This window comes from Hetaerina americana, unplaced genomic scaffold (assembly GCF_022747635.1).
Source record: "Hetaerina americana unplaced genomic scaffold, ioHetAmer1.1.p SCAF_3, whole genome shotgun sequence".
NCBI lineage: Eukaryota > Metazoa > Arthropoda > Insecta > Odonata > Calopterygidae > Hetaerina > Hetaerina americana.
In genome coordinates, this window is record NW_027286874.1 from 86,265,097 (window position 1) to 86,291,203 (window position 26,107).

General features: G+C 42.1%; 1 protein-coding gene across 1 annotated transcript in view; it reads right to left on the reverse strand.

Annotated features, from left to right (window-relative positions):
- The window catches only part of cv-c (crossveinless c), a 345,201-nt gene that overhangs the window by 212,923 nt on the left and 106,171 nt on the right, over positions 1-26,107 (reverse strand). The window contains exon 4 of the mRNA XM_071587904.1: positions 7,989-8,909. Coding sequence (XP_071444005.1) covers positions 7,989-8,909 — 921 coding nt within the window. The remainder of the gene's footprint in view (positions 1-7,988; positions 8,910-26,107) is intronic.

Below are 26,107 nucleotides of genomic sequence, written 5' to 3' on the forward strand. Positions count from 1 at the left end.
CAATCCGATATTAATAATTTAGTACCATGGAGTTGCGTTCGTGACAGATGTTTATTGGAGGAGGCAGGAGTCTTAGGTATCGTAATATTATTAGAAAGGTACCTTAACAACTGCAATTTCGGCATGGTAATATAGACATTAACTGAATTATCACATGGTTCCAGATGCTGAAGCGTATTACTTGTCACGAAAGGTTAGAAAGATCAACAGGAGTCGTTCTACCTTCCTCTCAAACACCAATCGTTACCGGCGAACATTGTTTATGAGGAGACGAAAGCAAAGAGGACTGAAATCCAGCATATATACACCCGTGAGTGGAGAGACCTCGTGGTCGAGAGTCTCTCCTCTCCGCTGCACTTCACGTGCTTAACGATTTGGTTTCTGAAAGTGGAAAAGAAACGCAGGAAGTCGGAAAGGCTGTAAATTTGGACTGGGAATAAATCAAACATGCAAGGGCGCGGAGGACGAGGAGGCGTGGACTGGGGCCGAGGGAGGAGGGCGAGACAAAGGAAGGGGAAAACAAAAGAAGAGAGGCGAACGCACGGAGACGGAATACTAGGGAAAAGCGCGATGGGGCGAGGGAGGGGAAGGCGAGGAAAAAGGGAGAGGCGGTAGCCAGCAGTGTCCGAGGGCTGGTAGCTCCGTGTATGGACGCGGGGAGGAGACGAGGTGGGCGTGGCGGCCGGACGAGGCGAGCAGTAGCCGGCAGTGGGGCTCAAAACCCTTCCCTCCGCGGACGCGGGAGGAAAGCGAAACCAGGAGGGCGGGAGAGTGGGGGGGCGAAATTCCGTTTTGTACGAAAGCGCGAAAGTGCATTCTCGCTCTCTCGTCCCAATTTCATATATATATATATATATATATATATATATATATATATATATATATATACACACACACACACACACACACACACACACACATATTTATTCCCCTGTCTCCCTTCTCCCGAAACCCACAAGGACCACGGATGCAATTACTCCGTTCGCGTTCGAAGCGAATATGACGAGCACTTCATCCCGACGCGGAGGCTTCCTCAATAAACCGGAACAAATGCTCGAGAGGAAATCATTTTTTAACGGGGTACGTGCAACGCTTTTACAAATCTCTCTAAAAGGCCCAGAGCAATATTTCATGGAGAGGTGGGTTAAGGGAAATGGGATCTTTAAAATATTGCTAAAAATATAAAAGCACGAATTCAAATGCTTGAAATCTCACGCCGACTTTCAGTAAGTGAAGAAAAAATGAGCCGCGTGCATAAATGAGGAATTTTATAATCTCTCTATTATTGGTCTTCTAATAAAAATGTCATTAGATAAAATTCAGAGAGAAACATTCGACAATGATTAATCTACAATGTTCACCAACCGCCAATGTTAAATGTATTGCAGCTTGCGATGCAGATGTATCTATAATCAATTACATTTCAAGGTTAATATTTTTTTCACAGTAGTGTCCAACAATTCGAAAACCAGCTCTAACTTTTTTTATACTCTTTATAAAATCCTGCTTCACTGGTCTATTTATTTATCCTTAATATATTTCTAGAGGGAATTTCCCAATCTAAAACTCTCCTAACACTATTGCTCTCTAAGTGAACCTGGTCCAGTTGTGGCTATTTACAAAATAAACGAGCAGTTCAATATTAAAATAATTCATCTCAAATTATAGTAAAGGTGCGACACAGTTCTTCTGCTAGCAATTGCAAATGCTGTGTTCAAAGTGTGGCCGAGTCTAACTCAAGAGTAACTTCAGTGCCAAATTATTTCCTTTGATTCTTTCCTTTCTACCGTGTCTGTCAGTACCTGTTATATCCAAAAGTACAATCTGAGATTTACTGAGTAACCAAGACTCTGATTACCACCACGCATGTGCGACTGAGATGAATAACTCCTCGATAGTCACCATTGATCCAGCGTTAACGTGGAAGCGGAGAGATTCAGGTAGAGTCTCCTAATGTAATATCTGAGCCCGATACCAATATTGAGCCCGGTCCCAACCAAAATTTATTTTTTCTTAATCAATCGATAATTGCGACCTCGTCGATCTTCCTCCAACCTTTAGGACTTCCGGTGACTACTCCCACCTCTTTATTTCTGTGGGTGAATACGCCTTCAACATCGAAACGGGATACGGATATCGAGAGTACCGAAAACATTCACGGAGCAGTATACCTTGCGACAGAGTTCGTAAATTTCCTATAATTAAATACATGCATGAAGAGTTTTTCCTCAAGCTGTATACCAACGCTTCATTGGAGTATAAATTGAATTTTTCGTTGATTGGTCACATTGGTTAATTCCAGTAAAGCTAAATAAATCAGAGTTAATGGCATTTTGAGATGCGATACTTTTTATGCCTCATGTATGGCATTAATGCGAAGTAAAATTAAAAAAAAACACAAATGTGCCTTAATACTTGCCAAGTTAACTTCTGGGGTCCTTATGAATCCGAAGGGTTCGTAATAAATGTATGTACACTATTTCCGCAGGGCTGAACATCCAGGTAAATAAGAGAAACAGATTCCGGCACAGACAAATGTGAATGTCTATCCTTCCTCTCCGAAATTAGTGATCAAAACAAGTGCAAAGTCAACTTTTAAGATCCTCAAACACTGAAATGGAAAAAGTAATTTTGGCTCCTATCATGACCACATCACGTTTAGCCTCAACTGAACAAAAAAGATTGCTTTCCTAACACACACTCAACTCTGACGTCTTCCTGGATTCTTGCAGGGTATACGGAATAAGTTAATAATGGAATGGCACTGGCACTTACGTTGAATATAAGGTGGCGAGTGACCACGGAAAATGGAGAAACCCTTTCGCAGATCGGATACGCGCGATTTGAGTTCCATTAAATGCTGGAGTCTCGCTATAAAAAATCAGGGACAGCCAGAAAAATTAAAAAACTCAACTTGGAAAGGGGTGAAAACACAACCAATTGGGATCACATCATTTTGAAGCAGAACGAGGTGATACGCTATCGCTTCTCACAATTGTATTTCCGCTTGATACCAAAATAATCAACTATATAAATAAAGGTGGAGTAATAGTGAACAGAAATGATAAATTACAGAATGTTTCTCACCCATTTAAAAATGAATTCACCAGTGATTATAAGAGAGACATCCATGTATTGTTTACCCTTTGATTATGAAAGGTATTTATTCTTCATTTAAATATAAATACGTAATTTAAGTAAAGTAGACTGAAAATCGGCAGTCGGGGAAAATTATAGTACTTCTACGGATTGGAATGAAGCGCATTCCGTGATATTTTGGTAAGCATACCCTATAAATGCTCCTAGTGATTTTTTTATATTATTCCTTACAGGCGTCGACGTTTAGCCCTTAATTTCAGGTCTCCTTAGTTCCTTGAAGATGAATACGAAACTTACGCCCGTAAGGGACATCTAAAATATTTTTTCAAACAGTTTCTCAAACCTTATGCTAAGTAACTTGCATTATCAATACACAGGATGAGAGATCTATTGACTCGGTCAAAAAGGAATAACTACAGCTCCAGTACATCATTGGAAAATTTCTTCAACACAACTAGAGTCCAGGATAGATATCGGACGCTAACACTAAAAATATATAGTTTCATTTCAAACTCCTCCTCAACCGTGTTGTACACCCTAAAATTGACGCATATAATGTATTAATGAATAGAAAACATACATAGACACATTAATTAGAGAACTTCTACTCAACCGCTTTTTCGATTTACGAGAGTAACCAGAGAACAGTTACGACAAATCATACATCTCGCGAGACAGGCACGCATTGTGGATAGCATTGTAAAAAAATGTACACTTTAAGATGCACATAAAATGGAGATAATATATTTTTCTCACAGTAAAAAAAATCCATTTCCGGGCAATATCCTATATAACTCTCGTAAGATTTCTCCACGAATAAAAATTCGCACCTTTAAACTTCGTGCTGATCCTCGTATTCAGATACACCATAAATTATGTTTGCAAAACAAAACAGGTTAAAACTACATTGATGTTTCTTTACTGTGTATTATTCCTTACGTAGACCTTGATCTGATCAATTCATACGAACAGAATTAACGTTTTCGTAAAATCATTAGACATTAAATAATTAATGACAAAATATAATCTGATCTTCTGATCAAAACAAAACATACTCGCGCAAGAAGTACGCCGAAACGCGGAACTACAATTTTCGCTTCATATTCAATCCGGGTCGAAATACTCCAATACCCTTTAAGCATTTTCAGCCATGCGAGAGCACAAAAACAAGGAATAGATGAATACAGCGCGTATTTACCATTTAAATTAACTCAGCGCATAGGGAATGCTAAGGGAAGGGCTTAAATAAGGACGGAGGCGATAAATTCGGGGGAAAAAAACATGAGGTGCTCAGTCGGGACTATCGACTACTTCTGATGATATTTATGCATTCCGAAATTCGACGTTCAAGTCCAGTGGCGGTCGTTCTCCTTTTTCGGTCGCAGCGGTAGTTCCACTGCAAACAAGCGGGCATCCGTGGAATGCCAAACAACTAGAAGCGAAAGAAAAAGAGACTCAACGGAGAGAGAATACTCTCGCTATCCCTCGGACGAGTACCAAATACTGCTGCTGCTAGAAGACGGGAAAGAGCGCGACTAACTACGGAGTGCCAGCAGCGGCTTAAGGACTCGGACGGTGTGACCGCGGAAAAGGTAACCATTATGCGAAGAATAGACTTTCAGAAAAGGAAAGTCGGAATTTTATTTTTTTCTCCCTCTCCCTCTCTCAAAGGAAGTAAGAGGTTGAGGTTGAACTGTATGCACGCCGAAGGAGTGAAGGTGGATGAGCATGGGAACATTTTAAGAGGACAGCAATATCCACTGAGTTTACTCTTTATTTTAAGAGGTCAAGAGCCGAGGATTTTATACGAGTCTTTTCCCATGAATACTTCTCTCCCCGGCTGCCCCGTCTCCGAGACCGTATTATTCAAACACACCCGAGAAAGTTTACTTTCTCCGTATTAATTACTTCGCTAGGAGTATTTTCCTCTTCTTTGTTAGCTCTCATTTTTATTTCGATGTGTGACGGATGGTAAAATATGCCCTCATTCCCAGTGCTATTACAGAAATGAAAAACCTCGAAACAACTCTTTGTCACTAACATTCACCTGTTGCGTTGGAATTTTCTTTATGTGCTCTTTTTTTGCAAGTTGTCCCTTAAATAAAGACGATAGAACAGTATGTAGTAATAGAGTAAAAAAATACTCTTCTATGTCTCACCCAAAGCACTAAATTTCAAATTGCAATTGGAGATAAATGAATGTAAGCCTAGGGGCTAATACTTCACAGGATAATAAACCGGTATATAATCATGAAACTTGGATGTTCTTGGAGACAATCCTATCGTTTTTATATGATGCGAAAGAAATTGAAGGCAAATGTTATTTTTTAGCAAATCTAAGGCGGGAAAAGAATAGCTCATATACAATGCATCGTTTAAACTATAAAAATTGTCTAATTTTTTTACATTTCCAAATGATGCCATTGCCAAAAATTTAACCCAAAGATTTATAAATTTGGGACTGTAAAAACATACGAGTAGATTCTAAACACTCCTGGCCACGTTCACGGACGAAATTACGACCAACGTACGCATGTCATGAAAGGCGAGAAATATTCCCAGGTCAATCATGACATTTACATCTCAGACAACCAAAATAGCTTCATTCAAAATTCAAAGAAAGACCATTTTGTTTCCGTTTTGCCTTTCACTGCGCGGAGAATATCACTTCAAAAAGAAATTTATTTGAAAAAAATTCCTTATTCAAAAGCCACGTCGGAGAAAACCCCAAACACAAATTCATTCAAAAGTCGATTTAAAAAAACAAGCAGGGGACGGCTGAGGAAGGAATTTTGCTGCGCATATGCGAGAACGCACGTGCGCGCGGCGGTCAGGCGAGGAAAAACGTCTCATTTCCGTCATTTTCAGAGAGCCCTGCCATCATTGCATTTAACCAAACGGGAAATGCATTCCTGAGCCAATCACCGAAGGCAGCACCCATGGGCCACTCCAAGGGTGGCATTACTTGAAAAGGATGGTCGTGCCAAGGAGCTCTCGGAAAACGCCCACAAACGCCCCCACGCGCGCCTCTCCCTCTGCCAACCAACCTCCGCACGACCTTGTCACGGCGAAAGAGGGGCAATTGCGGGAGGGAAAATTCGCCAACTCCAACGTCCAAGACCCTCTACATCCCTCCCTCACACCCTTCCTCTCTCCCTCCCTGACACCCACCCTCCCTCCCTCCATTCCAGCGTTTGGCGTGCAAAAAGAAAACTACTCTCCCCACGCACGCGAGTTGTGACACCAACCCATCGTTTAAATGGCTTAAAACTTGCGGTCGCGGACCAAACCGCGGCAGGGGAGCCACTCAATGTTGGCTCGCCTGACGAGATGTTCTGATCTGCACGCCACCAAGACGCGTGAGTATCCATCGACGGCGTTTCTTCTTTGACTATGACAAAAGTAACGAAGAACGTCAGATATTAGTTTTATTTTGCCTATAGCAGCGTCTTACATCGAGGCGCTTGGCGATGTTTGCCATCTAAACACACTATCGAGCCGCGGTTTTGATCAAGAAACGCAACACTAGCCGTTATCAAGTCACCAGCTACGCCAGTTTTTCTAAATACTCGGAAAATTTGCGGACGGCCACCTTATTTTCCAAAAGGTATCAGAAATAAAATTACAAATATGCATTAATTTTTTATGCATTAAAAATTAATTTTTCCAAATGTTATGCACACCTGAGTGAGCGATCATGGTCGACGCAAAACAAACTAAACATTAAACTTTATTAACAATCAAATGGATGCATGGCACTGTTAACTGAAGGTTTAATAGCAATTGTGGGTAACGCCCGGAATTCCTGGGAGCATTTGACGAGATTGAATACTAATAGTATAGTGCTGATGCGCCTACATATTCTACGTTTTCATTGTTCATTGATATTTATGCAAATAATAGACATTACGATTCGAAGCTGCGCTCGGATAGCGCTTGATAACGGAAAATTATCAAACATACGCAAAAACGCCAACACCCCAGACAGATGTCGCTTTGATTGCAAAACAAAGAAAGTACCAAGATCCTCAAGAAGTAGGAGGGCTAATTTAAACGTTGAACTAGGAGGGTAAAAAGTAGACTGGGTGTAGCAGGAGGTAGGCAGGCGGGGTAAGGTTTTGGAGGATAACGGTTATTGCCGCAGTGATATTAGAAGCAGATTAACATTAGCGAAAAGAGCATTTGAACGAAAAGGGAATTGATGACAGATACGCTGAGAAAATTCGGAAATAAAATATTATTAATTAGTTTAATAAGAGCTTAGCGCTATATTGATCACAAACATTGTCTTTCAAGTAGGAAAATTATCGTAGGTTATAAGTTCCCGAGTTGTAGGCAAAGAGGAGTATTGATAAAGTTGGATAGTGAGGCATACTAATGACGAAGTTTTTATGAGATAGGAAGGAAGTTTCTAGGATAAATCCGCAGAAGCAGTGAAATTAGATGGATGAAATATTGAGAGGCATTAGTGCTTTCGTAATTGAAGTGAGAATGTTAGGTAAAAGAGAAAGGTTAGGAAAAGAATACGCTTTTAGGATGACATTTAAGCGAGAAGAAAGTACTACGAATTAAAGAAGCTAATATTGGTAATGGTGGGGGTGAAAAAAAGGAAAGTGCAATTGAGACGTAGCACATAATGATAGCTGTAATGGACCGTTGGAAATAGGCAGATTACCTTTAGATAATAAGTTTATTGCTATTGCTTCAAAAGGAAAATGGATTTAAGCAAAATTAGTATTGAACGAGCGAGCAAGTTTTAACTGAGTGTGACATTAATTTTTTATTTAGCCCGTCTAATCCTTTCGACGTCGCCGCAAAATTGTGGAAAAAAATCTCCTCCCACCTCACTCTCCCCCCCCCCACACACACACACACACACACACACTCACCACTGGAGACGATCCAACGCTGTGGGGGCCGACGCCGTTATTCCCCCCGCCGCCGCAGCACCCTCCTCCCTCCGACTGCCTCCTCCTCCTCACCGGGGGCTTCGGAGGGCCCTCGGACGACTCCGCGGCCACCTCCGGCGGGCACCCTTTGCCGTTGACCACCACCGCCGCCGCCCTCCTGCGCGCCTTGAGCTTCTGGATCGACTCCTCGAGATCCCGGATGACGGATACGGTGCACGCCGCGTCCGCACCACCTCGGGGAGACCTCGGGCACTCCCCACCCCCGTTCTCCTCTGGGGGCGCGACCCCGTTGACTTTCCTGCCCCCTCCGAGCCACACCAACTCCCCGTCGACTATATACTTGGCGTCCCTGTCCTTCTCGCCGTCTTTGGGGCGCTTCCCGGAGCGGCGCCGGAGGTGGACGCGGCAGTCCTCTCCTCCTGCGGCGACGCCGTTACGGAGGCCGGAAGGGGTCTTGTGGTGTTCCTCCCCTGAGACCGGCGGGGGGGTCGTCCGCCCCTCCCGGCGGGTCGGGGAGTTGGGACTCCGGGGCACGCCGGAGTCGTCCTCGTCGTTCTCCTGGGCGAGCTGCTTCAGCTGCGCCTCGATGAAGGAGTGCAGCTCCGCCCAGCCCATGCCCGCGTCCACCCCACCCAGCGGCGGCGCGAGGGCGGAAGGAGGAGGAGGTGGAGGAGGAAGGGCCTTCGCCGAAGACGATGACGCCACCGTCGCGAACTTCCCCCCGGCGTTGTCCGCACGCGGCCGACGCCATTGTCTCTTCTTCCGCGCCGGAAGGGACTTGAAAGGATCCGGCGGGGAGGGGTCGGAGAGGTCCGCCACGCCGTTCTCCTCGGGGCAGGACTCCTGATGGGTCACAGCGGCGTCCCCGTTCCATTTGTCGAACACCTCCCCGATCTCCTCCTGCAATTATGGGCGATGCCCAAATTTGATTAATTCCAAGCAGAGATTAGTTTGATGAACTCTGTCAACACAAGAATTTTACTCAAGGGACCAAAGGGGAATTACAGCAAACACACTCCATGATCAATTTTTTAAATCCCTCAAACTATAAATATTTTCGAGAGCTTCATTTCTGCCGTCATAACATTACCTTTTCCTTGTGCAAATAAGACAAAAATAAAGTTTGTCACAGTTAAAGAGGGAATTTCATATAGAAATCGACATAATTCAGAGCAGAACCACCTTCCACCGTGAAAATTATCAAAAGCTCGATTGATGTCAGCGCGACAGTCGCCCTTCCAGTTCAGATAAACCAGGAAATAATATTAATTCCGACAAAATGTACATGTGTCAACTACATAATCCACCGGAAATTACCAGGCCTTCAATACGTTCTATTTTGACACACCCGAAGCTGAAACTCACTTCCTCTAACATTAACGCAGATGCCATATAATGGATGTAAACAGTTTCCAAAGGTTCAATTAACATTAACGTACCCCCAGACTACTATTCCGCCAACCAGGAATAGCGTTAGTACCAATTACCGCCACACAATGAATACGAAAAAAAGGCTTTAAGCAATTTCATTTAGTAGAACAAATTCTTACTATCAACAATCAACCTAAAAAATGACCGATCAAATTCAAGTATAGTTCAATAATATTTTTAAAATTCTTAAAACAATATCTCAATTTACCATTGGATCTCTTAAACGATCGATGAAGAAACATGTTGTCAGTTCAAATGACAAGAGTAGCGAATGATTCCTTGGGATGGTGAATAATGAAAAAACAGTCAATGAGACGGTCTGAAGCCAGAAGAAGCGGATAAATACACATAATATCGTATGACGTTGGAAATAAATAAAGTTACAGGGATTTAAAAAAAGGAAATATGTTATCTAAATACATGGTTTTCTATCAAAGAGGCGGAGAGAGTAAAAACAAGGGCACACACATCAATGATTTTCTTTGGCATTGATCAATGGTCAGGACACGGAGACACTGGTTTTATCTAGCAATTTCTTTCCGGAAAAAAAATTGCAAAGCCCTTCCCATTCGCATTATTACGTAATCAATGGCACGAGTATAATACCATCTCCGTCCTCTGTCCCGAAGGTTATATTTCAGGGCGTGTGGATGAAACAAATACTTCATTTAAATTCTATGAATATATTTTCCACTTTCCTATTTCACTACAGGTTGTTGAAAACATATTAATACTGACGTTCATGGAAAATGTAAAATTGTGTTATTAACGCGAAAATAATTTCATTGTCAAATAATATATTTGCTTATCCACTTTGATTAAAAAAGGGGGAACTTAAATCATTTTTGCAATGTTTTTAGACACATCACCTATTACTGAAATTTTATAAGTGCTGGTGAAATAATCAAACTTCTCTCAAATAGCACAGAATCCAAAATGAAAAGACAATGAGTAACTTAGTACTGTTTCGTCTTTCAAGTACTTTCTTGTGTAAATGCATATGAACGGCATTAATCTTCATAGAGATTTCTCCCATTATGCTTCTGGCTTAAGCTTCCTACTATGGATTGAAAATACTTATTCGACCGTATACCTTCTGCGCGGCAGCCTTTGTTTACTTCATTAATATTCACATGGAAGATGAATGGCATACTAAAGAGTAGAAGGGTTGTTGACTCCACGAAAGCATTGTGATGCAGAAATGGTCAACGATCGCCTCAAAACTCCCATATTAGCAAAAACATCACGTTCCCGAGCATTGTTTATCCTAATGCCACCAGGGGGACCGCAAATATTATAAAATAGCTTCGAAAAATATATCCTAACGGTAGAATTAAGAGAGAACCACATTCAAGGAGCACGGCCACGATCCGGTCGGCACAATGGAATGCCACCTTTCGGGAAAAGATCTATCCACGAGTAGGATTTACATATAACAGTCAAGCCAAAGTGGGCCGAATAAATAATAATGAAACTACCTAGCACTCGTTTACATGAGTCTATTTTTCAAACGCCCAAATGCGTGTGGTGAAGCGGAATGATGTGGGGCAGGGGCAGTAAATCATATCGCTATCCTATCCTAGAGAAACGAGTGATCAGCCCGGAGGGTATTGGTGCGGCGATGACCAGCTCAGCAAAGGTTGGCCACCTTGCTGAGTTCTTTAACGTAGAATGGACAAATGATGCATGATAATGCGACGCGGGGAAGACGCAGGAGTGGTGACAGGCGAGACGGGAAGATGACAAGAAGTCGCGAATGGGAGGAGGGGGCGGTTGGTCGCGAGAGGTGAGAGGAATGGGGGAGAGAGGGGGTCGAGTAGAGCCCAAACAGCAGCCCCCCGCCACCGACCGCTGTTGGTCAGCCGGCCTACCCGCTCTCACTCTTCGCTCCAAAACGACATTCCTCTGGTCGGAGGGAGAGTGCCCGGGAAGTCATTCGCCCGGGACAGGTCCCCATCGGGGAACAAGTCTTCTGGACAAGTGGGCCTGCGCTGCTAACAACGCGGTTCTCATGATTGCGCTAAAATGCCTCTCAATGTATTTACCTACGTGACAACAGCATCGGGAGTCCATCCACGGCAGTACATATATACGATGCACATACAGATGTTGACAATGGACCACCGAAATATTTCGACGTCGTTTTGCGGAGTTGGCAGATGTATAAAAAACAAAATCACCTGTTCGACTACTTTTTCAGATTTGAGAATTGAGAAGAGTGGAATACAGAGATGCGTTTGGACGCACAGTAACAGAGATGGAGATGGTGGTTGAAAAATAAAGTGGTTGGCACAAGAATTTCGAAGAATGTCAGTAAGTTACACGCGGAGCATGTTGAGCGTTATTTAAGAATCTCACAGAAAAAGGAATGTTGTACAAGAGGGGAGGAGAAACTAAGAGAACGGCATTTTGGATAATAACAACGGGTAATAAAGTCCAGAACACAAAGTTGGAAACAATGTGGGATACGGTGTTTTCATTGTTTCAGAAGACCAAAGTTCTGCGTCATAATTCAGGAAGAACCTTATTATTCATGATTTTATCAATTCACCAAACAAAATTCACAATGATAAGCACTTGTATATAATATTTGATAAAATATATAAAATGGTATAATGAGCACTTAATTTAAAAACGTATACAACAATATTTTCCGAATAAAAATTCCAAGTAATGCATACATATGCGGGGATAATTTAAATACAAATATGACACCATGAGTATATCTGAGATTCACTTGAAAATTTCGTTCGGGCACGCGAAGTTTAAGAGCAAGCATGCAATGGATTCCACTACGATTCATAATTAAATTGAAAAATCCTCAGTGAACAACTTCATACTTAATAGAGATTAATGTGTATTTTTCCACCGAATGTTTTTAGAAAGGTAGTTGTCACAAGTATTTTCAAAGAAACCGCCATGTAAAAAGGATACTAGAGTGCTTCATAATTTGACCCAAGATTAAAATTCAGAAGCAGAAATCCACAGACGAGCTCTTGGAAACAGATAATAGAATGCACGGAAGCCGCAGTGGGAGATTGGATGCTACGGAAACAAAAAACGGAGATGTTCACCGCTAAACTGGGACGGGAGCGTAGAAGAAATCTCATTAACGTGAAATGCTAAAAATTGCTCTTCTCACAGAGACCCCGCATCAATTAACGCGATGAAATGCGAGAAATATCCGGTTCATTAACACAAAACTCAAACCGCTTCCATTTGAATGAACCCCTTCCCCACATGACTCTGCATCGAATTTCTGCGTTGGGTCGTTAACCAGATTCAAATGACTCCGCATAAAAAGGAACGGGTCGGATATTTTGGGACTAACTCAAAAACATAAATGAGATGCGGAGAAAAAAAATTCATCCATACGATTCCTTCTGCAAAGGAGCACTTACTGTATTTTACGAATGGAATCAAATTTTTTTTCAAAATAACTTCGCGAGCAATTTGAAGTGAGTTAAATTGGAGTCAGTAAAACAAACTGGCGGATATGCCCCCCCCCTCGTTAGCTCTCTCAAAACCGAAAAACAAATCTGGACATCATTCGGACTTGAACGAAATGTCATCATATCCGTATCAAAACTCAAACACGAATTTTATGGCGAATGTAAAAATTCTGATTTTTGCTTTCGGCAATTCACAAATAAAGCTAATGGATGTCAAATTTTTTTTGTCCTCGCCCCCGAGCTCATTCATTGCTAAAAGTATCGAAGTTTTCAATTCTAAAAAGATGGGATGATCTAGGAAAAACAACGGTAACGGCCTATTTCATACGTAATACGTCTACGGAAGGTGAAGTATAAATTGGAAAATATCACCGGACGGCTCCTACGCTAGTTTATAAAGAGCGAAATAATTCTATCCCACCGGGATTTAAACCGAAATTTGATTATGATGGTGCATTAGAGCAGGATTCAGTTCGAACAGCAGTTGTTTAACCCGAAAGCCAATTTCTCGTAAATTTTTCGCTAACATTCTCTCTGATTCGGCTGTCCAAATCCAGTACGCTGATGTAATCATAACTTTTGACATTAACATCTTTTAGGTTTATAGAAAACTGAACCGTTTCGTATTTTACCTCAGAGCTTGTATTCGCATTAAGCTCATAAGGATTCACTATCCATGGCGTTGCATTATTTTATTAGTGATGTGTGCCACCATTTCGCTGCCATTAGGTATCCGCACATAAGTCATATCTCAGTAGATTTCGCAGTTTTTTCACCCACACCCCCTTCCCGCGTGGATATTTTCCAGCTGTGGGGTTTTCGTTAAGGATATCAGCTCACAATTACTACGCTTTTTCCACACATTTATATAATTTTTCACACTTTACCTAACTATATTTCCCATGGTAACTATTCAATTTATTTTTATTTCGTATTTTCCTATCATCACTGTAAAAATTTCCACCCTCCTAACTATAATGATTGATGACGTATTTATGCATGTTTATGAAGAGGGGTTAGGTGGAAGAAGGAACTATATAGTCTCAATCTTGCCCCAGTAAAAAAAAAACGTTTTATTATAATAATTATTATTATTTTCAATCCCGCGGAGTGGAAGTAATTTCTATCTGTTCGACCCTGATGCGTAAGTTAGTTCGACCTGGGGGATATTTAATACCGAACCTGATCGACATTCTAGTGAGACAAAGAGAGAGAGAGATATGGGGGGGGGGTGGATGTGTCTTGGGGTTGGATTTAACGTTTTCCGGGAATAAAAAATGAGCGAGTGCGGCGCCGTTAATGGTCAAATGCAGAGAGACTTCCCCCCGCAGAGTCGGACTGAAAAGAAAAAAAAATTACGGTCACCATTCAATACCGCATGCAGCACGTCCTTCAAAACAAGAGACTTTGCCGCCTTTTCTGGAGGATGCCGATGAAAAATTCATGATATTCAACCATTGTACTTGGGGATGACCGCGAAGCTTTAAGGGCCTGGGAGACGGCAGGAGGACGAACGCCCGGGAAAGAGAAAAGTCCAAGAGGTTGGTTTCAGCAGCAGCGATTCCCATCCGGTGGCTGATGCATTGTGTAAATACCCTTGGCGGCGACCAAAACTCCGCCCTAAACCCAGCCCACCCCCCGGGACTGCAAATTGAGCAGGGAACCAAAGCTTTCGACAATGGATGAAGATACGAGGCACTGTATGCTAATGTCACACCACTCCAAAACTTAGCGGGGAGGGATCTAATATCTGAACTGCACGAGATAACGGAGAATGACTGACCGTTACGCAAAAAATCCTAAGAACGGACATAAATGGTCTTATAATTACTGGAACTTCTGGACAGGAAAAAAGCGCATCTTAAACTTAGTAGATATTAAACTCGATGGTATCAGGTTTGATTTCGAGGAAATAATCTTGAGAAGAGGTACAACAGGTAATTTTCCAAGCATTTATTTAGTTTCAACACATTATATACACAAGAAATTGTTACAAGTGACGCAGTGACTCATTAGCGTCACCTTCAAATGCTGCTTTAGATATATATATATATATATATATATATATATATATATATGTTCCTATCCCTTTTCCTTATATCTGTTTCTGTATATATGAGTATATATATATATATATATATATATATATATATACACACCGGAAAGGTTAAGGAGTAGGGGTGGGAGGGGAAGAATAAGAAAGGGAGAAGGGTTGTATGAGGTGGAAGAATAGGGATAATATATGCTCGTATTAGTTCAACACTGACTCCGAGGGAATTATTCTGGTCACGAATTACATTGGCAGACGAAATAGCAACGAGAAGTTAAGGGAAATCTACTGCCGGGCACACCGATTAAAGGTATCATTTCTCCCTAACACATTTCGTGACCAAAACACAGTACAAGATGATCACGCATGACTTGACTGACTTAATAATCATCACTGCCCGAAAATGATAAACGAGTCAATCCTGAGAAATATAAAATTGCAACTCTGAATACCAATATTTACCAGTGATACCAACAACTGGTCCTGGGAGCGATGCACATGCTCCAGCCACAAAGTAAAAGGAAGAAAAGAAAAAGGAATGGGAAAGGAAAAAGAGAGAAAATTTGAATGAGGAGGAGCGAAGCATTTCAGAACTCAGCAGGGTGCGTGGCAGCCTAGTAGGTAGATCCACTGATGTACGCTGACTACCCCCACACTAAACTCAAGCTGTGTGATATTTCGAGTACCAGATCTTCCTCGGAAGCATCCGGTGGAAAGTGAGATATGAACCTCACTAATCCCAGAATTTCACCCGTTGCAGGGGTTTGCTACAACCTCGCCGAACTTCCTTTCGATGACAGTTCTTTGAACCGAAAATCTTATAGATCGCACCTTTGGGGAACTTAAATAAAACATTTCCGGTTAAAAATTACTTTTGTGGTGCACTTGAAAAACTCATTAACCTTGGCAATGGCATTAACCCTAGAACGGTAACGCTATTTTTTTCACCCTATTCTGGTAACGTGGGGTGACAATTTTCAAAAATTCGTATCTCACACCCATTATGACTCTGAGAGTCCTGTGGAGGCTCATTTTCTTTCGTTTTAAAATCTAAACTCACATGACACATTGGTTGGCGTGAGGTATGCTAAAAGGTCCGGAGTCGGAAGCGTAAGCCGTTTTCGTTTGGCGCGGATTTCAATCCGCTCTGGGGTGTTTTGTCTCCCCTGTTACCGTTCTAGGGTTAAGTGCATAAACCTGGGTGAGTAAAACATTATTACGTTAATATATACTAATAAATATTTACTTCAAAACAGAAATAAAATACTACAGTAATTGACAAGAATCAAACCAGATATTCTCATACTTTAAAATTGATCTTACCTATTATTTGATTCGACAAAGTCACTTGTGCCATAAATTATCGATAGGTAACGCTGAAAAGATATGAAGGAGGATATTAGGCAGAACAGAATTTTGGCGTTGCCTTCCAACTTTGTATAAGACTTTGCGGGTGCACAATAGAGTCCCACGTATTACACACACACACACACACACACACACACACACACACATATATATATATATATATATATATATATATATATATATATATATATATATATATATATATATAATTGGCTGACACAACATAACACAAATAGAAAAGAATAGACACATATAAAAGAACACTTACACGGTAAATTGTTCGAGCTTTCGGCCCTCTCAGGGGCCTTCTTCAAGAGAGACTGAAAATATGCTATGGAACAGGAGAGGGGAAAGAGTCTCTCTTTCCCCTCTCCTGTTCCATAGCATATTTTCAGTCTCTCTTGAAGAAGGCCCCTGAGAGGGCCGAAAGCTCGAACAATTTACCGTGTAAGTGTTCTTTTATATGTGTCTATTCTTTTCTATTTGTGTTATGTTGTGTCAGCCAATTATTGTGCCGCTCGTATGAGTTTTTCCGTACAATCGTTATATATATATATATATATATATATATATATATATATATATATATATTTGTACATAGGTGTAAATAAATAAAAAGGACAACCGAAGAGGACACTATGATAGTGCCAAAGACATAATAGAAATTTGCTCCGGGATCACAAGTGGAAGCTTTAGTGGCGGCGCGAGGAGTGTTAAATGAGGGTGAGAGAATACACCACAATGGCGGACATTGACAAGAAACTTGCTGCCGGACACGCAAGAAGTAGACCGCTGAGGTGGTATGTGGCGAGAAAGGAGTGGGTGAGAATAATAAGTGGCCTGGGGAGGGGAGAGGGGGCCAGGATGGGCGGGGCAAAGGCCGAAAACAAAGAAAGGGGCCAGCGGAGGTGACAGGAGGGAGGCATCTCAAGAGCCTTCCTGGATTGCTAAGAAACCAAGCCGTCTCCACCCAGCTTGCGGTAAAAATGACGTGTTTTCCGAGATATATCCAACTACAAGCTTTCAAAAATATCCTATTGCTTTTAGGTTTTTATGCCTTTATTGAGGAGTAAAACAAAAGATAAAATATTAACTATATGCAAGGTATTTCTACGCGTTTTGAAAATTGACCGTGGTCGTAAGATAAACTTCCTTCTGTTAATCCCAGCCTTCACAGCCAGTTTCAAGCTTGAATAATATGATTCAATATCGTTTTCATACAATGTGTCCTATCATTTTGAATTATAGTGTACAATGCGCTAAGGCCAACTGATACCAAAATTTATTCTTTTAACAAAACAGAACAATGAACAAAATGAAATTACTTTTATTAATTAAAATATATCTACACGAGATATAACCCTATGCGTATGTGTATACATGAGTGTGTGTGTGTGCATTTTTAGGAAAATAATGTGTGAAATACTTATAATAGCGCGTAAATCGACGTTTTTTTCCATGAACCATAATCATGCATAATGAAAATGGCGTCATGCAGAAATTAGTCCAGTTCCAATAACAAACTTTTCCTTTCCTTTTATTACATATTTTTACTGAATTAAGAGAACGTGTTTCGTTTGGGACTTCACGCTGCCTTAGAGTAAAGTAACTCGAATCAGTTGCCCTCCAGAGAACTTTGAGACAACTGATTATCCTGAGGTTTCAGTTGTTGTAACTTCAAACGTTGTTGTAACACGACATTTTACGTCAGAAAAAAATTTGGAGATAACAAACCTAAATTATTTCCAAAAATGTCCTAAGTTCTTCCTTCCCATGAGATATCCAACTTCTCTACAGGACCAGGTTTTGAAATTCTCAAGCTAAAAACACTTCTCGAGATCTTCCGGCTGAGACTTTGCCATTTCCTCCTTACTCAAATGACAACCTCCACTCACACAACCAAAACGATGACTCCCCGCCTTATGAGCGTGCAAAGCGGATCGCGGCGGGTGGATTCGAACAGCAAGCAGGGCACTATGCTCAAAGGGGGAGAGACGATAACGCGAGAGCGCGGGGATGCTGAAGGTAGTGTGGGATGGCGGATTTGAAAAGGAGGGTGCTTGCGAGAGAGGGATGGAGGAAAGGGTATACGGGACGATGAAAGGAGACGGGGGAACGAGGACAGGGGTCTCCCGAGGAAGATTGCTGGGCCTGCCGGTTGAGGGTAACGGGGAGAGGAAGAGAGCCTGGGTGGGTTGGAGTGCTTTTTTCAAGGAAGACTGACGCGAAAAGAATTAAGAGGGAAAGCATTCGGATGAAAACGGAATTTGCATACGTGCATAAGTAATGTTTCGTGAATAATGAGATATCTCTAAGAATAATATGATACTTCCTCCAAACAATATTATTCAATGACTATGACGATCAGTAGCAATTACAGATCGATTCTGCTTAATATATATTAGAATATCAAAATCTCGTGAAGGATGCTGATAAGTGTACTCGTATCTTGCCCTCAAATACTATAGTAAGCCAAGCTTACGGTTGCTAACTGAGGTACGTCAACAATCCATTTGCTTTACACTGTATGACTATTTCAATCTTGGCATGGTATTGCAAGGCTTTCATTGACTCTACCTGACATCGTTGGTATTCATAGGGAATGAATTTTAAGCTTTCATCTACTAAATAACTCAATTTCTGGGTCAAGCAGCGAAAACATTTTAGACCAAAACATTCGTATTATAAGACTCATAGCGATGAGTTTGTGCGAAGACGTGGAATCTTTTTTCAGGGAAAACATGAGGTTGTTTAGAATATCTGCCTTGCTATCAAAAAATCAATTGTCCGTATAGAGATAAAGGCATCAGCACGAAAAAGGAGGCGTGTATTAGCTGGTGATAAATTATATAGATATAGAGATATTAATAGACGAAAGAAGGAAGTAGATAAAACCTTGGGCTGGAATGAAACAAAATTGGGATGTGGAAGAAGTAGGTCGTTATCTACTATCTCATGATTATCTAACCCAGTCGCGTGTGAGAGGTCTCATTTCAAGTTTTTTTCCATCCTACCGACGAACCCTGGATTAACATTTTTTAAATGTATGTCGGAATAATTCCGCAGCTGCCTCACGTGGCACTGAAGACATGTCGACACCGTCATGAAATATTAATTCTCCTAGGAAAGGGTACCAATAGAATTAACACAATTTCCAAATCTGATATTACAATAAGATTTCAAACTAAATTTCATCATCACATTATACGAAATTTTAATATAACAATCAAGTCGCTTGAAGGCTCGCATTCTCCCTTGTGCTATTTTGGACAAAGGTTGATGAATGTTAGGAGGATGAGAATGGAGAAGATTAGTGCTGAAACCTGGCCAGTAAAATACGGAGGTTGGCAGTAGGGTGATTTTACATAATGCTAAATGGAAAGGGTTGGGTATTTTATTTTAAAATATTTATACAATATAAACAAACGAACAGTTTATTAATATAAGTAATCTAACTTGTGGACGTAGGTTTTGGATGATATTTTTAAAACCAGAACAAACCCAAAAGCTGTAAACAAAATAAGAATCTCCAGAAGGCAGGGATCAAATGGAAGAAACTCATATAAGGTACAACAAAAAATATTAATGTCACGTGTCGTTGCACGGTTCAGATATTTGGCTTTCGAAGGAAAGAGGTTCTAGGCAGTCTGGAAGCTACCGATATACGGCTTTCTAGAGCGTTGGGAAAAAAATAAGCGAACCCGAAAGAGGCACATTCTTGAAAAGTCATCCTACAAACAATAATCAAAACATTAAAGCAACGGGCATCGGAGGCAAATTTTCACAAGATTAAAATCTGGCCCTGCGAACATCCCTCGTAAACAAGGAGAAACCCCGGGGAGTATTGAAAAAGTCAAACACTTCCCTTGATGATGTCATTATGTTTAAAGCTGGTTTTAGTACACTCTCCCGAGAGTTACGTATGCCATGCCTCCATACATCTTAATTTCCAGTGCACTTAGGGAGGATTAGAGAAGGGTCGTAGGGTGTTACTTAAAAACCATATTGAATGTAACCAGTTGGCGAAAATAATACGAAATTACCCTCTTGCTAGGGAGTTTAATAGGCAAAGAGAGAAAGGATGGAAGTTGGATCGCGGTTCGTTCCGGGAGGGTCGATGTTGAGGCATGAAGGGCGAACGCGGACCCAATCCGAAGGAGAACGGGGTGACGGGGCGAGCGGTAGTGGGCCGGGCGAGAGGGTGAGGAGGGATGCAAGGGAGAGGAGAGAGAGGGGGTAGGGAGGCAGATGGGATCGGGTAAAAGGGGTTGAGCGACGGAAGGACGGGCGGCTTACGGCGCTCTGCGCCGGAGAAGGGAGAATCCAGACGGGGGCCACGTGCAGATACGTGTAATTGAACGGCGAATAAATACACCCTTCCACTTAAGAAGGGCGGGGAGAGGGTAAGAGGAGGGTAATATAGAGAGGGGCAGACGGTCTGAGAGGGGATGTTGACGACTGGAGGTGGCCGGACGAAAGAAGGGAAGGATAGAGAGGGGAGAGGGGGGGAGACAGGGTCCGGAGAGGGAAAAAAATGAGGAGGGAAGGAGAGGTCCCCGGGTTGAAAAAAAATAAAGGTGACCAAAAAGGGTTGCGGATGACGCGTGCGCTGTCTGATCCCCGGGGGGTGGGGATGGGAAAGGGCCGCCGAAAGTGGAGGAGGAGGAGGTACATGAGCAAGAGACGCCGTCCCTCCCCCTCTCCCTTCCTTACTCAGATAAAGGGGGCAGGTGTAGAGCAGGCGAACGACGGTGGCGGGTGCGGCCCGTGCGACACATCAATCCCCTTCCGCCCCCTCGAGCCCCCCGCAGCCGGAGAAAAATAATTGCGGGGGCTCCTCTTGTGCGTACGTATTCCGGGGACATTGCGATATTCGACGGGGGAATTTAAATGAGACGAGCGAGCGGGGCCCTGTAATGGTAAATGAGTGCGCTCCCGCTGCTCTTATGTGGAGCGGGTCAGAGCGGAGTTTTTTTTTATTTTTTCCCTCTGGAGATCTACCGCTTGGACCTGAATGCGAAAGAGGATGCGCTCAAGTCGTCACCTAGGCTTGGCTATTTGGTTCAAAATACTTTCAAGGAGCAACGAACAGGGTTCCGCGGAATATTTGCGAATAACACTGCAAAGAGGAGCAGATTTTTCGACGAATGCATGCCTAGGACTTAGTTTCATTGGTTTAGTGGTCGATTATTAGTTCTGATGAACAGGCTAAATATTATTATTTTTCGGCTTTCAACCCATCAACGTTCTAATCAAAGAAGATTAAAACATTAATAATGGCTGAACCAGTGGAGGCTGCACTGCAGACTAATGAATTTACTTAATAATTTTAGGTTTTCCATACCAAATATTCTTTATTTTTCAAGTCAAGACAACTTAGAAGAATGTTATTTCAATACCAACTAACATGTTACTTGAAAACCACTAAAAGGCAGTCACATCTGCATGATTACGAAATCACGCAATCAAAAAATGCGGAGATTATGAACGTTTCTCAAGAACTTCTGTTAAATGTACTATATGTTCACCTTGCGGTTTACACTTTCCCATCTTCGTTTCCTATTTAATTCTCCCGACTTTTCTCTTTTGATTCCTTCCATAGTGTATTTCTTTCCCATCTCTGTACCTCGCATCCTTCTCCTTTCCATCAAAGCCTCCTACACTCTATTACTTCTCATTTTATCTCTTATGTACACGTTTTGTGTAATATTTATTGATCTCAACCACTTTTCTCTCCCTTAGCAATAACTAACACTTCCTATATTGCTTTCCTTTACGTCAGGCTTAAAATATTCACCGATACTTAACACCTACGTCTATACTTGTAGATTCGGCCAATAGTTTTTTTTTATTTTATGCGAAAATTACCCTTAGTTAGGCAAATTTATTATACCTATCTAAGTGAAACAACGCCGATTCTGTCCGGAAACAAATAAAATTCCATCAAATCTATGGGATTCCCTCCAACGTTTTTTTGCACGTCTTAGAATTCCAACTTCTAAATAATAGTTAGTCTAATAGAGTTCCTTTAAGATTACGAATCAACTGCCATTGTCAAAGGTGAGGATTCTACCACAAACTTGCGATTTGCAGTAATTCCACTTCGTTTCCCAAGTCTTCTATTGCTGATTTTTAACATCCCCATTTTTTCCAGGTTTCATGCATTTCCCAAACTTGTATAAAACCAACCATCAAACAGTCAAATGAATTCCAAGACGCAGACGTTATACATGGATTCAAATTATTACACATCCTTCAAGTAAATCAAAAATAACATATCGCAGACTGCCGAATATTTTGAGTGGAGGATTGATCCGTTCATCAAACGAGATGACATTCAGTAGACAGGCTATAAACAAGGAGACGTGGCTCCGTACGCGATGAATATGATGCAAGCGCACATAAAGATTTCACAAAAGCATTGCACACACTGCATTAAAATTCGAAAAGTATTTTCCGAGTCGGAGTTGGCGACAAATACAGGAGTTCTCCCCCATTTCCTTTTTGCCACAACGTAAACACACTCACCATGAATGGGGGGAGGGAGGGGAGGAGGGGAGGGGAGGGCGGCGGTCACGCAATTACACCGTCGGCTTTCACGGGGATGATTATTCACGTCACAATTGGACACAGGGAAAAAGGAGTGGGGGGACGGCACGGAAAAAAAATTAAAGGACTCGTCCGACTGAAGATGGAGGCGAGGGACATCGAGTTGCGACTCACGGCGGAGGAAGAAGGAACAAAACAAAAGAAAAAAAGGGGGCCGGTGAACGGCGGGGGTGGGTGGCGGGATGTGAGGATAAGGGGGTTCCCCAAGGGTGGTAGGGGGAGGGAAGAGGATGAGGCAGGCGGGAGAATTTCGAGTAGGTGGGGGGGGGGGTTATACAAGGGAAGAGTGATGAACAGGTGAAGGAAACGAGACGTCAGAAAGCCGCGCACATCGGAGGTATTAATTCAAATCATGCGCGAGGAATGGGGAGGGGGAACGAGACGAGGACTCAGTTATATGCGTTCGCTAGCGACGAAACAAGACAGCCGGCCGACCGGTTCCTCCCTTGGGGGAGGGGGGAAATGAATTTCAAATGGAGCGAGATGAGAGGGGGAATGGGCGATGGAGAGAGGAATCCGCGATTTGTTCTGATGGAGAGGGGAATGTTGGAATCGAAAAGGGTTCGCTCCTCTTCCCGTTCCCCATTTTCACTTTCACTTCGCCTCGTTATTAGATCCGCGCGTGTCAGTGTTTGACTGACGCACTCACCTACTTTAATGAAACATCAGTACGATAAAGGGAGAAAGGCATTTCCAACTTCCCTCCAGGGTCGAGTGCCTGACATGAAACTGTTTCGAGAACATCGCGTATGGTCTAATTTTGGCAAATTAAGCAACACGCGAGATGGCTTGTGGATATTTCTGAACATATTGTGCCTTAGAGTAAAAACAATCAGCTCTCGTTATGGAACGTACAAAATTCAGAAATATGAAATACACCAATACTTATGATCTGGATCATTTCAGCAACTGAAGTTTTTTTTTAGTAGAGGGAAGGTTTCTTGAAGAGGAAAAACCTTACCTATGAAGAACTCACTATTGCAGTCTTAGTAAAGTGAATAACTCGAATCATAATGGGAATTTCAGATATTTTAGTACCCTGCAAGCCACCGCTAGGGTGTGTGGCAGGGGGTGAACACACAACAGACTAATTTTGACCCAAACGTGACCCTACCGCGGTCGGACAATAGTATTCGATCACTTATCGTTCGTGGAAAAAATGATATCTTAAATCTATCTGTTCTAAACTTAATCTCTCTAATTTTATTGGCATGATCTCTCCAACCGTAGGTCAACGGAGTAAAGACAGGCACCGCTATTTCCAATTACGCAAGAGATTTAACCTGTACAATAACCTTCACTGTGTGAATCAGTTAAAAAATATGAATTAAGCTTAAGGTTTAGAGAGGCAAATTACGTTAAAACCTCATGCTTAATAACCGCCAGAGGATTTCTCCGCTACTCTTTAGGAGCGTATTTCAGTAACACATTATAACAGTAGGAGAGAAGAACAGCCAAGGCCACTGGACGTCACAATATTATTGAGATGGTCTTTAAGAAATAGCATTACATAAAATGCTACCACGAAAAAAATGTTGTATTTTTTTATTCTAAATATTATGCAACATATTTTACGAGAAAGGCAAGGCAGAATTACCGCTATAGTGACGATTGAAATCTGATATTTTTGCCCAAAATTTCTAATCGAAATTTTGGCATTTTTTATTCTAAATGTTTGGCAACATATTTTACGAGAAAGGCAAGGCAGAATTACCGCTATAGTGGCGATTGAAATCTGATATTTTTGCGCAAAATGTCAAATCCCACAGAGAAAACAGTAACTGTGGAGGGCATTTTTACATTGTGCCTAACACACTTCTGACTAAAAGGTATGCATGCATAAAATTTTTACCGGCAGGGCAATTGTTTCTGGCAAGATTAGATGCTGCCTAATTTAGCGCCATGCAAAATCAAAATGTTAATCATACTCCCTGCGAGAATATCCCAGCCGCAATCTTTCCGATTCGCCCTTCCACGTAGAGACACGCCTTGAAAAAGGTTGCCGACACGAATGGAGCGGAGAGCCATTAGAATTAATCACTTCAAAGACGAGATGCGAAAGAAATAAAACTTACATCATTCCTATGAATAGAACCCACCTGAAAGCCATGAGACATTTGGAAGTCGGGCATTAATCCCAATGGAATTGTCTTAATGGGGACGTAAGAAGCTCACATTGGCAAAACCTTCGCCGAAGGCAAATGGAGAACGAGAGGGGATAAAAGCTTTGAATATCTGATTACTCCGATTTGCAAAATACCATCTCAGAACGTGCAAGACCCCGCATTACGTGCGCGTCGCTTCGGAATCACCCCATTATCTCCCTCTCTCTCTCTCTCTCTCCACCTCGAAACAAAGTAAGGCGCAGCCGACAAACCGCAAACAAGTCGCCCGCCGATGGAGGGACATGAGCGGGGGGACCACCGATGGGCACACGTTCCGCGCAGCGGGAAGTAGAGACGGGGACCGGGGGAGGAGGGAGAAGGAACGCGCGCGTGTCTGTCTGTGTGTGTCGTACCCCCAAGCCAGCCCCCAAGGATTAAACGTACGAGCGCACGGGACAACAGGGGGGATGAGCGTGTGGAGGAGAGCCGGGGACGTGGGGAGGGACAGACAAGGAGCGACTGGATGGAAGCTGGGCGTGGTTGCTGTTGGGAGAAATTTCTTCCATTACATTGTACGTATAGCAAGCGGTTACTCCCCGTGAGTCACTTGCGCATGTACCTTTTACGTCTATTCTTAGCTAGAAGCCTTTGGAAACCCGAAAACCTTTTTCCCTGTAGGCAGTCCTAAAAACCTTCAACTCATTCACCCTAGACACGTATTCCTTTAATCAAAGGAACTGCGTGTTAACGATCGATATCATTCAGGCCTAGAGTTCTAACAGCAAAAGGAATCCACAATTCAAAAAGTTACCATGTGATTATTGAGAAGGGAGACTCCTTGGGAATTTCCAACGCTGAGATATCAAATAGGAACTTTTGACTTAGTAGTGCCCTTAGAAGTTCCCAGAGCTTGGACATGACCATTGACACGGGCCTTGACGCACTTCTACTTTTGAATAAAATTCAATCCTCACTTGCTTCTCAAAAAAAAACTCAAAACTATAAATCTTCCTTTGAACATGTAGAACTTCTGTTACGATAGTTCAAGATTTTTTTACAGCTGCTGCTTGGTTGTCATTTTAT